The sequence below is a fragment of the Porites lutea genome, chromosome 9 (assembly GCF_958299795.1).
Source record: "Porites lutea chromosome 9, jaPorLute2.1, whole genome shotgun sequence".
Taxonomy (NCBI): Eukaryota; Metazoa; Cnidaria; class Anthozoa; order Scleractinia; family Poritidae; genus Porites; species Porites lutea.
Genome location: NC_133209.1, coordinates 28,453,195 through 28,465,944, shown reverse-complemented (window position 1 = coordinate 28,465,944; position 12,750 = coordinate 28,453,195). Strand labels below are relative to the sequence as shown.

At 40.5% G+C, this 12,750-nt stretch overlaps 2 protein-coding genes across 2 annotated transcripts in view; one reads left to right on the top strand and one right to left on the bottom strand.

Annotated features, from left to right (window-relative positions):
• Nucleotides 1-6,706, top strand: part of LOC140949221 (uncharacterized) — a 12,678-nt gene extending 5,972 nt beyond the window's left edge. The window contains exons 2-5 of the mRNA XM_073398449.1: nt 1,584-1,856; nt 2,967-3,284; nt 4,106-4,243; nt 4,861-6,706. Coding sequence (XP_073254550.1) covers nt 1,584-1,856; nt 2,967-3,284; nt 4,106-4,243; nt 4,861-5,714 — 1,583 coding nt within the window. The 3' untranslated portion in view covers nt 5,715-6,706. The remainder of the gene's footprint in view (nt 1-1,583; nt 1,857-2,966; nt 3,285-4,105; nt 4,244-4,860) is intronic.
• Nucleotides 6,707-7,654: 948 nt separating this feature from the next.
• On the bottom strand, nt 7,655-11,352 carry LOC140949137 (uncharacterized). The gene is made up of 3 exons (XM_073398371.1): nt 9,587-11,352; nt 9,045-9,161; nt 7,655-8,613 (listed from the first exon to the last, which is right to left on the bottom strand). Exons 1-3 carry the CDS (start codon nt 11,229-11,231, stop codon nt 7,655-7,657), a joined length of 2,721 nt encoding a protein of 906 aa, XP_073254472.1. The 5' UTR covers nt 11,232-11,352.
• Nucleotides 11,353-12,750: the final 1,398 nt, after the last annotated feature.

The following is a 12,750-nucleotide window of genomic DNA, read 5'->3' as shown; positions in this document are numbered from 1 at the left end:
GTTGCTTATTCCAATAAAGTTTTTTTTCTCTGCTGGGTAGATTATGCTCTGGAAGGTTCTACATTTTCACTGAGCAAATGTGATTTTAGCCGCATGTTTCACACTGAGAGGTCATGACACACATATCGATTTACTGGAGTTATTGTTTCTGGTCGGCAGGATTTGCCCTCTGATACAAGCGCATTTTCCTTGACCTCTTTTGAAGCGTAAAGCTTTTTTATTACGGCTGAATAAGGTTTCCAATTTTCTCCAAAGTGTCTTCTGGATCTGAATAACTAAGCGATTTTCTTTAGTCCGTGAGCGTAATGTTTTTCTGCAACTCTGTATCACGCTGGGCCCAGCTCGTCAGACCAAGACCATGGTTTCGGTTTTCCACACGAACCGTATTATTATTACCGTACAGTAAATCAACGTGCAGGCGTTTAATTGACACTTGAAAGATAAAAGGAAAAAACGGGTGAGCTTACTTTAACAAGCAGCCATCTTCCTTTATATGATATACCGAGGGAAGGGATGTCGAGGTTTATAGTCGGGTGGGAGCGAGGGATGGGTGATGGGCACCCAACGTCAACTTTCTTAAAATATCTGTTCGGAAGACGATTTGAGATCTAGAATTTTCGGAACATTTGTTGTAAAATTTTTTGCTTGCCTGCCTCTCCTAGGATCTTCAAACATCTTAAAAATTGTATAATTACCCATTTTTAACGGATTTTTATCCTGAAAAGGCCATCTAGAATTTTCGGGAGCCTTTTTGCTGAAATTTTCGAAAAGGTAAGTTTCGACCCCTATAATTTTCGGATCACTAGACTTTCAGCTAGGAAATCCGAACAGTTGTTAAATTTTTAGGGGATAAAAATATGCCTATATCTACCGTTTAAATACTAAAATACGTTTAACAATGCTATGTTTTAATTAATAAGTGGTTTTGAACTAAAAAGTCTCGTTAGGTGCCCTTGATGGGTCAATGTAAGATCGTGGGAAAGTGCCAACTTATCATCCCACTAACCTAACGCCGAGAATTAGCTGCTCAAAATGTTGGGTTAAGAATAAAGTGTTGGGTGTTTTCTCGGCTCCTTCTTGAACCAGCTTCCTGACCCTGGCGTAACGTTTCTGGAAAGTGGTCCACATGTCGGTTGTCGGCTAACATTTCGTTAATTTGCACTTCGTTCTAAATGCAAATATCGATAATACCGGTTCCTGACGGTGGTCTGTTAACGTTTTTCCTGTAGGTAGTCTATTAATAATAATTTTCGCTCTTTGTCGCTAGTCGGTTAACCCCATTCAGACCCTCGATTCAAGCTACTTAAGTACTCTGCAGGCAAAGTAGAATCGAAAGAAGAAGCTGAGCTGTCCTCCTACACTCGGATTCCTGTGTAGTCAAATGTGTGAAAATGTGTAAAAAAAAAAATTGAAAAAAGTAAGAGGTTTTCCTCGCTATACTTTGCCGCTATTTTAAAAATGAAGAGGCAGGGTAGAGTGGCCCTTATTTGCTAGTTTGGTGACAGGGGGGGAGCTGTGTTGGGGAGGGGGGCGCTAATTCGGGAAGATTGCTGTGTGTGTGAGCTCTTCTTTAATCATTACAGGCTCGTTTACATGCACGTGCCTTGCTGGTTACAGCGGAGACGGAAAAACTTGTCTTCCGTTACCCCACAAACCGGTGGACATCAAAGTAACGGCGATAAACCCAAACGAAGTGACGGTGACTTGGAATGTGACTGATGATACCATAATAAGGTATTTTACAGTGGAGTATAAGTGGTTGGACAAAGAATGGCAGTTTGTTAAGATACAACCTAACAGAACGCAGGCACGTCTGAAAGATTTGGATTCAGATTCAAATTACCTGGTGCGCATAGGTAAGTCATGTGACTATGGGAAGCAAACACGTGCAACTTGTTTTGCAACATTGCTGCATTCAAGTTGAATAGCGATGCTACGCGTTTACCATGCACCCACGAATCGAACCTGGCTTTACAACAAATCAGGTTGTTGTGAATATTGACTTCTGATTGGCTTAAGTTACGCGGGAGTCATGCCATGCATGAGAGTTACGTCACTTGCTGTAAAATAAGTTTACATTGGGCCGGTAAAACGCGCAAAATGTACAAATTTTGTTGCACAAACCAGAACTACTCTCGGTGGTTTCTTTCTATTCGCTGACTTAAATGTTCGTTCAATCCTGTAACCTGCTGATGGTTATTAGGGAGCTTAAGCGACGACGACGGCGACGGCAACAAGAACGGTAAAAAAGCAATTGGTTTATATTTAGCAAAAGAACAACTTTGCACGTGCATCACGCTTTTTTGTATATTTCTTAGCTGTCGTTGCGAGACTATAACGTGAAAGTGCCTAATTTCACGTTTTGTCAAAAACGTGAACACAAGACAACAACTTTCTTTTTCTTTTCCTGAACTTTGATACAGTTCTTTACAACTCAACTCCAAAAAGATTTTCCAACATTTGACAAATCAATCGAGATGGAATGAGCGCGATTAAGTTTGAGGCTGCGCGAATACACTTTTTAAGTGACGTTTTCGTAGCCGTCGCAGTCATCCCGATTCAAATTTTCTTCCAGTTCTGTAATCCCGATTCAAATTTTCGTCCAATCCCATAATCCCGATTCAAATTTTCGTCCAGTCCCGCGATCCCGATGAATATTTTAGGAATCCCTCATCCCATGCATACTTCTAATCACAAATCTCGAAAATTTTAAAATCCAGACGAATCCGAGAGAAAATGAAGTATTTACCTTAAATAGATGACAGTTTTGTGTTTTCACTGAAGCATGCACCAAAAAAATACTTTCTCTAATTCAGTGGGTATAATTTAGACTCTTTAATTTCTATCTTTTGGATTCTCAGTGGTTTTAATCCATTGTTCCAAGCTTACAGGCATGCATGCCTAAGCTGGAAGGGTTTAACTAGTCTTAGAAATATATGCTACTTAACTTTTGCGTCTTTTCACAGGTGCTTTTTCCATCTACAACACAAGTGTCTACAGCGAAGAGAAATTATTCAAGACTCCCGCCATAGATTCTGGTACAACAGTAAGCGCGACAGACAGTCCACAAAACTCGACTACTATTGTTGTAGCGCTCGTAGTGAGCATTGCTGTGTTGGCAATCATAGCTGGCGTACTTTACTTTTTGATGAAGAGAAGAAAGACGCGGAAAGAAAGACATGCTCATCCCCAGTTTCCTGGACCCGAGGATCTGATTGAGATGAGATCACGGACTCACAGTGGGGGGCCTGAGACGAGAGGAAACCGAGATCTAATGGAAATCGGTAGAGCGACTCTTTTTATACATTTGAGCTTCGTCTACTCAAATTTCTTGCAAGAAAATAATTTCTAAATTTGCTTACGCCTGTCTTAAGCCCCATATTAGTGATCAGCTTTTTGGTTCTCCATAAAATATCGAGTAAAACCAAAAGAAGCGGAAACAATCCCTGGGAGACTCCCATATGAAAGTGGTGGGGACACTCGTTGTCTCGTTTAGGAGTGTAAATTTCGGATTTTGGTCTCACTTAGGGTTTTCCGGGCAAAACATCATTATATTTAGCCGTAAAGGTCTCTTTTAGGGTTGCACGCGAAGAAATTTAAAAAACATGATATATTTTCAATTCGTTTTATTTACTCGATTCATGTAATCAAAGTTTAAAATGATCTCTTTTTAGGGGTCAAAAAAAGGTTGGGTCAGGCCCAGATTGGTCTCCTTTAGGGGTGTAATTCAAAATTTCCGACGAGCATCCCCGCCCCTTTCATATGGAAGCGTCCCCCCCCCGGAAAAATAAGTTTATGATATAACAGGGTCTGGAACGGTATTCTCTGGATCCGAGAATTTTTTACCGAAATTTAGAGCGGGATTCGGGAAAACGCAAAATTTCTAGACGGGATACGTTATTTTGACCACTACTCGGAAAGCGGGATTGGCCAAATCTTGGCGCGGGATGCGATATTGGGATATCGGGATGCGGGATTCTCGTGAGAGGGAGCGTGAATGCGGCGGGATCCGGACCCCACTTCCAGACCATGAGTAGTTACCCTGATTGTACCACTCTCAATTTTCATTTTAAAGAATCATCATTAACGTCTCTTTTCCTTGCAGGAAGCGGTTTGCAGTCGTTTGCGAGCTGCACTGCTGATAGCAAAGATGAATGGGAAATTCCACGTGATGTTCTCATTATTGGTCACACAATTGGTGAAGGACAGTTTGGTCTGGTATTGGAAGGCACGCTCATGACTGGTAAGTATGGGAAGGGGGTTAGGCGTCGAGAAACGCTCTTGTAAAGGAGGGAGGTGTATGTGTGAGTGTATGAGAGAGAGAATGGGTGCTGCGGATTGGTGCGTAGCCGCGCCGCGTACTGTTAGATTCAGATTCCAAACTGACAATTGGTTAAAAGTTCTTAGTACACCGGGATTATTTCTTGCGGTCAACGGTAGAAAAAGAGTCTATCTATTTCTTCATCTCTTCATTGACACTCATTCAGCGGCGTTAGTCATTTACCTTTTAAGTTCACCAATTTCGATATATTAAAATTTCTACTTGGCTCCGAGTCCTAGGAGAATAAAACAAAAGAAATGAATTATTCATTGCTTAGCCTCAAGGCGACTTCTTTTGTTTTTATTCCCCTACGGCCTCGAAGCCAAGTATGAATTTCAATGCATCGCAATTGCTCTACTCATGTGTTTGTTACCATGGCTTTCGTTCATTCATCCTTTCATTAATTCCTCCATCCACCCATTCATTTACAATATCTTTTTTAAAAGAAAGGCGGGATGATGTACTGTAGTCGGCTATCTTCGGTTTGAAGCAACAAAGCAAAATATTTGAAACAAACGGACGTTTGTTTTTTGTTGCAGAGGAGGGTCCGCTGAAGGTTGCCGTGAAAACGATCAAAGAAAATGCAGATCGTTTCGACATCAAAGATCTTTTGCAGGAGATGGAAATGATGAAAAAGATTGGTCAGCATCCACATATCGTCAGCCTGGTGGGCACGTGCACCACACCAGGACCGCTGTACATCATTACCGAATACGTGTCAGGCGGCAATTTACTTGATTATCTCAGGGCCAGTAGGCCAGACGATGAGACCTACGTCAACGTCACGTCCACGCTCAGTTCCCGTGACCTGCTGAAAATTGCGCTGGATTGTGCACGGGCAATGAGCCACATTGCCAAAAAAAAATTCGTCCATCGGGATCTTGCAGCTAGAAATATTCTTCTTACTGAAGAACACGAGGCTAAAGTTGCTGATTTTGGGTTGGCGCGTGATATTTACGGCCATGGACAGTACGTGAAAACCGGTGGAGGAATACTGCCTATCAAATGGATGGCTCCAGAATCTATTCAGGATCAAGTATATACTACCATGTCTGATGTCTGGTCATTCGGGGTTCTCCTATGGGAAATCGTCACCATCGGGGGTTCTCCATATCCATGTGTCCCGGTAAATCTTCTCTTAACGAAGCTCCTGTGTGGATATCGTATGTCTAAACCAGCGCACTGTTCCGAAGAGCTTTATAACTTGATGATGTCGTGCTGGGACATGAATCCCGAGGCTAGGCCGAACTTTTCCGAACTGTGCCACATACTTTCAGAGATGCTGTCGGAACCGGCGAGGTCTTACGTGAACGTCACTGTAAGTGACGAAAGATTTCAAGGGCATGTGGAGGAAAGCTCTGGTAATGCGCATGAGCAGACCACCTCAGTTTAGTAACATTTTTTTCGCTGTATGCCCTGAGAGCCTCCGCTTCTTTCGGTCAGCGTTTGACTTGATAGGTTCGGGCTCATTTCCGGAACAGTGGCTGGTAATCGAGCCTATTGATTTGATTGCCGTCACCTAGCTTGGAGTTAGAGATTCGAAGAGACAAAAGCTTAAAGTGGAAAGTTCTTAAAGAGATGGACAAACAACGGAAAAGCTAAAGCCTGGTGCTTAAAGATCAATAAAAGTTTATTTTGCCACCACGCCCGGCTTACCAGCGTATAACACTGTGACAATGAAATATATTACACCTGAAGGCCTATCAAAACCTTTTTTTTTTTTTTACAAGGAGTTTTGATGAATATTGCTTCTATTAGTAAAATGTTATATAATATTTGGCATGTTTTCATAATGTTACTTTTATATTCATTCATCGCCAATATAACTGAACCAACATCTGCATGAAAACGTATAAGCCGAAAAAATAACAGAAAACATGCAGCCAATGCCAAGATGAGTTCGGTGAAAACTACTGAGCTCGAATGAAAACTAGCATAAGTTTTCCCAAAGCCTATAGGAAAGTTATCAAATGATTTTTTCCACCAGAACAAAAAAGAAAGAAAGCATGATAAGCTTTTGTTCTTTTTTTTGGTTGATATTTTGACAACAGAGGAATTAAACTTGAAAAATTAGGGACATCTTTTTACATCCTATTTTTCGAAAGACAAATGTATTCTATTATATTTTAGGCAACCGTGTTTTTAGGGTTTGAAGTTATGTCAAAAATGCATGGTGACACAGCTCTCTTTTTAAAACTTATATACATTGCTATCACCTTTTATCAGTTACAGTAGTTAGATCAGTACATTGTTAATAGTCAAGACCAAGCCCATTACTGTAAAAGTGCGATGATTTACAAATAAAGACAATCGTTAATATGCAGCATGAACCGCTGGTTGGTAGAAATTGTTGCAACGTACCATGACTTCATTCTAATTGGTAACATTTAAAACTTGTTTGGTATCTGATACCAAACAATTATTGGATGAGGTTTTTGTGATATCTGGAATAATCAAGGTCTCGGTATTGTTATTTTCAGCCGAGTCGAAGGTTGAGGCTGATAACACTTACCGAGACCTTGATTATTCTGGATATCACAACATGCACAAAAACCGAAACTAAATATTGTTTTATTGTTTGAGTATTCCTTTCTCTGTGTCTTCTATAATCGTTCGCGCAAAATAATTTAGTTTTTACAAAAGAAAAAAACGTGTATTTAGGTATTTTAGCATTTCCAAAGATTGTCGAAACTGTCTAACTATTCATAAAGGAGTTAACTTACTCTAAGCTCTGACTAGAATGTCCAATCAGAAGCGATTTGTACGAAGAAACATTCACATACCGAAGTGCACACTCGAATTATTGTCATTTAGCTCGACTCTTTCAAAAAAGCAACCGTCAGCTCTCGATATTGATGTTGAATCAGTATGAAAACGAATAGTCTGCGAGCAAGCTCTCCGTGACGCTCTAGCGGCAGGGTAGTCTCCCTCGCAGCCGTTTTATGGATGTCAGGCAACGCTCCCCCTTATGGCATGGATTATGTTCTTTTGGGGGAGCGTTGCGTGACATCCAAAAAATGGCTGCGAGGGAGACTAGCGGCAAGGCAGGAAAAGGAAGCAGGAGCTCTAGAGCTTGCAACTACGTCTCTGGAATTTGAAAATCTGCATTGAAAAAATCGATGCGAAATGTTGATTGGCGGAGATGACATTAGTGATGACGTCATTACCATTGACACGTGTATATATTTGCGCTGATTGGCGAATTCAAATTCCAGAGACGTAGTTGCAAGCTCGATCTCCTTCCCTTTCCCGACCCGCCGCCAGAGAGCCCCGGAGAGCTTGGTCTGAGGCTAGGAAACGAACATCTTCTTAAGTTTACTTTTGATATTGAATTTAGAGCCTTGTAGTAACATGTCCGTCCAAATGTCCCTCATTAATGGGTGTTAAATCAGTTCCATTCACTTCCGGTGCCTCTATCTCTATCTTAAAACTGCATTCTTCGTCCTTGAATTCATGAATTTCAACCTCTGTTGTTTGAATCTGATCCGTGTTGGAAGTGTATGTTTCCAGTCCTAAATTAACGTAAGCACGTCCTGTCCGAGCTAAAATACCGTGCAAGATATTTGCCAACTCAGCGAAAGTGGGCCTCGCTTCTGTGTCAAGTTGCCAACAAGCTCTCATGACTTCATAGAGTTCATCAGAACATTGTGAAGGCTTTGTCATTCGATATCCAGACATCAGCTTTCCTGCAAGCAGTCGTGCTGGGATACCTGGGTAGGGGCATTCTCCCATCGTAATGATTTCCCATAACAGTATTCCAAACGACCAGACATCAGACTTAGAGGTATAACTGTAGAACCGTATGGACTCGGGAGCCATCCACTTCACGGGTAATCGACCGGATGTAGTGGTCTTGGTGTAAATTCCCTCAGTATGTACATCACGTGCAAGTCCGAAATCTGTGACTTTGGCTACTTTTTCTTCCGTTAGCAAAACATTTCTAGCAGCCAAGTCTCGGTGAAGCAAGTTCAAACTACTAAGATAATTCATCCCATTTGCCACATCTTCAGCGATTTTTAAAAGTTGTCGTTCATTCAGAGAAGACGACATGTTAATATAATGTGGGTTTTCACATCTGTTGCTTCTGAGATAGGCCAAAAGGTTCCCACCGGAAACGAACTCCATCACTAAGTACAGCGGTCCCTCCTTAGAGCATGCTCCCAACAGACTAACAATGTTCGGATGGCTCCCCGCCTGTTTCATAATTGTCAGCTCAGTCATTAAGTCCTTGTAATCGTAGCGATCAGCATCTGGTTTCAAAGTTTTGACAGCTACTCTAGTTATGCCTTCATCTGCAACAAGCAAACAAGAGAACAGAATGAAAACTTAGTAGGTAAGTTCTGAGGAATTCTTTTGAGGCGATGAATTACGCAAGAAAGAATAATGGAACAGCAAGAGAATCTTAGGGCGCAGAAATGGACATGACTGGATCTGTGAATTTCAGTAAACTGAGTTATTTTAGGAAAGTCTAACCCCTGAGACGTCCGCACATAACCGATTGTTATGCAGAACATTCTGATGGCGATTGTTGAATTCGTTCTTCACAACACACAGTAAGTATATGTATATAGTATATACTTGTATTCTGTGTAGAACGTATTTCGTAGAGCGCTCAATTCATTTAATTGAAGAGCATTGACTATCATTAATCACAGGCTGGAGTTCTGGCTTCAGGAGTAATCATCGATCGTTTATTGACAGTGCTGTTTCGTATGGTCCATACCTGTATCTAAAGTTCCTTCCATCACCACCCCAAAAGCTCCTTCTCCGATGGCTCTGATCAGGCGCAGTTTCTTTCGGGGGATTTCCCATTCATCTCCATGGACCGATGACTCCAGTTCTGAAAAGTTAATATTCAAATGTCTGGTGATTTGACTTCTAAACAATTCTTGTAATTGGAAATTGTACATTTTAAACATCTTATCATCCGCTCCCCTCAGGGCAATTCCTCAGGGCTTTTCAGGGATAACTTACAATACCCTTTAGGGGACTTTTTCCGCACTGCTTATGGCTCAGTTTACAAGTAACGAAAGGGATGATACCTCCTTACCATGTGTGAGTGTGAATTTGAGATGACTACCATACCGAAGACGACGTCCCCTACTCTTAATAACCATATTTCAAGCACTGAAACCGAGGGAATTTACACTGACCTGCTGAATGTACTGTTTTGAAGCCCTTCAATTTCAGATTGAGAACCAAAACCGAATTGCAAATGGTAACGGAATCTGACACGTTTTCTTTACAGTCTTCAGAAAGTCTTACCTTGTCTAAAAACAGTATTAGTAAAGCTCAGTTGGCGAATTTTATACAGGTCAACATATCTCTTGGTAGACTGTTTCTTCTTTTTCTTTCTGCCAGTTGGAGGATATTCCCTTTCTTCTCGGGGTATCGCACGTCGTTTGGGAAAAATACAAAATACCAGCGTGCTAATGAGAACAACAAATATTACCATGGACACCGAGGTAGTTACTATGGCAACTACTGTTTGATGTTTCATGGAATCACATACAGTTCCGTTACCTTGGTAACCATTACGACAAACGCATTGATACGAGCCTTCAGTGTTTATACAGTCAGCGTCCTTATGGCATAGATTATGTTCTTGGTGGCACTCGTCAACATCTGTACAGTTAAGAAATCCGTTGCCGTGGTAACCGGGTTTGCACACACAATCAGGTGAATAACAGTTTTCATATGTTAGGTAAGCATTGTTTTCACAAACCTCAGACATGTTGGAGCAAAAGCATTTCCCTTGAGAAAAACTACACATTAGTTCGGAAGACGCATTGCTACTGGCGACGATAGATCGACAGGTGGCCAGGTGCCCTGCCCGACTATCATCATTACAATTGCATGTATTCCTATCAGAAGAACACTCCGAGGACTTTTGACAATATTCACATGAACAATTCATGTCTGCGATGTTTACGGTCATGATAGATTTTCCGGTCAACGACTTAGGATATTCACACTTAACATGGGGCAAGCTGCGTATTTCACTGCTTCTTAATATGTCATCTTCAAACCATTGTTTTAGCCATCGCAAGTCACACGTACAATCCATTGGGTTGTGGTGAACAAACAGCCTCAGACGAGGCAGAAGTTTCTTTAGGTGATTACCATGAAACACTCTTACTTTCGAAAAACTCAGATTTAGGATTTCTAACAAGTGTAGTCGTGCAAAAGCCTCCATAGGAACGAACTCAATGGGATTTACACTGAGATCAAGGTGTTCTACCCCTCTCGAAAAGGTTAAAGCTCTCGGAACTGTAGGCAAGTTGTTGTTGTTGATAACAAAAGCTTTCAAATTCGTCAAATTTAAGAATGATCTGTATTGAATGTGGTTAACTTGGTTGTAGCCAAGATTCAGTTTCTGCAGAGACGCAAGTCTCCCAAAACTCTCCCCTGAGATTTTTCTAAGCTTGTTATTTGACAAGTCAAGTAATGACAAATGATTTAGCCCATGGAACGCTTCTTTTTCAATCATAAAAATTTCATTACCGTTCAAATAAAGCTCATTAAGCGATAATAAATACTGGAAAGTTCTCTTTTTTAATCGAAAAATCCGATTTCGATGAAGATACAGCTTCATCAGGTTCCTCAGACCTTGAAATATTCCGGGCGAAAGATCAACCATGTAGTTACCTCCCACATTTAGTGATTCTAACATGAAGTTGTTTTCAAATACTCCGTCGCTGATAAAAGAAAAGTTATTTTCTTCAATCCAAAGTTCTTTGAGATATGGAATACTTTTCATTTCTTCCATATTTATCTCTGAAATTTTGTTGTAACTCAGCACTAGTTCAGTAGTTGTACTGGGCAAGTGTGTTGGGAAATCTGTCAGATTTCGTGCTGAGCAGTTGACGGCAATTGAGGAGAAGACCCTATTTCTGTCAAGATCGTCCATGGACGAATTGCAATATTTTGTAACATAGCTGCATCCTGCTGTTTGAAATGATTTTCCCGTTTCATGAGCTGTAGACAAAGCTTGAAAAGTAATGTGGAAAGCAATTGCAGAAGTTATAATACATATGACACATCTCATTGCGATTACATGTAATGCTCTCGCTTGATTTTCTTATCCAAGTGAAGAAAAAGTTCTGATCGTGTCGACAAGGCTTCCGCTTCTGAAAATGGCCTGATTCTCTTTTCTTGTTTAATCCTGAAAACGTTCCTAGAATATGAAACAACGAGACGGAATGACACGGTACACACGTAGTCAAAAACTATACTGTAAAAAGTCACCGCTAACGTCAAACTGACATAGTCAAATATATCTCGCTACAAAGATTTAAATCGTTCATATTTCCGACTACAAGCAAACAAAACTCAATTTACAGTAATGTAAGATCTGCTTCGGGAAACAATTAATTATACTGGTTTACACAAAACATCGAAAAACTATATGGTTGTCTTTATATCCAAATACATATCCGGAGCGAGGAGATAAAATACCGGTTTCGTTTTATACTACACTGTAAGTAGAAACTAATTACTTTTAGAGATACTCACGGCAAGCACAATTTTTGCACGAGAAAAACAGAGGAGAACTCTAACATCAAATTTTAAGAAGAAACGTTGCTTTGGAATACATCGGTGCTATGACACACACTTTTTTACGGTTCACGGTAAATCAGTATTTTGCTACGTAATACTGAGCATGCGCTGAGCAATCAGCTGTGCGCTCAGTAATGAAAATTTTAAAAGGATATTTAACCAGCATAAACGAATTTGTCACCAGGCCTATTAAATTTTATTATGCATTAATCAGCCGAAGGAAGAAGGTTGTTACTTTGCGGCAGATGAAAAGTGTATTATGACAAAGAAAAAACCCCTTTGTAGCCCTGAATGGTATTTTCCCAAGCCCTCGAGGTCGAAATCAGGTGGATTGTTCCACTTAAAGTAAAATGTTATGCTATTGTGCAGTGCGCGTGTGTTTTTTGTTTTTTAGACTAAAAATTTATGCCAGTTAGTATTAAAAATATTATGCTTCTTCTTCGAAAGTATGCGACCAAGTGATGGGACTTTTGCCCACCCCTCCCCTAGTCTTGTATTTGCCCATTGTTGTACTCACATTGATGTCGCTTCCTTAGACACATACATACCCCGGCTCCATTTTGTCTCAATTGGTCTAGGTGTGTAAATGCGTCTGAAAGGGGAGTAACGCTGCAGCGGAACTGTCCGCTTATCCAGCCAAAACGGAGATTTGTCTTTCTTTCAGCTAAGTGGCATGATAAAGATGATGATAATGAAAGTCAAAGAGATGAGGATGATGATGGTAATAATAATGATGATAATAATAATAATAATAATAATAATAATAATAATAATAATAATAATAATAATAATAATAATAATAATATTAAGTATGGCGGAGGCGGCGGCTGCAGGTCGGTCGCTCGCTAGAAAACCAGGAAGGCTAAAAT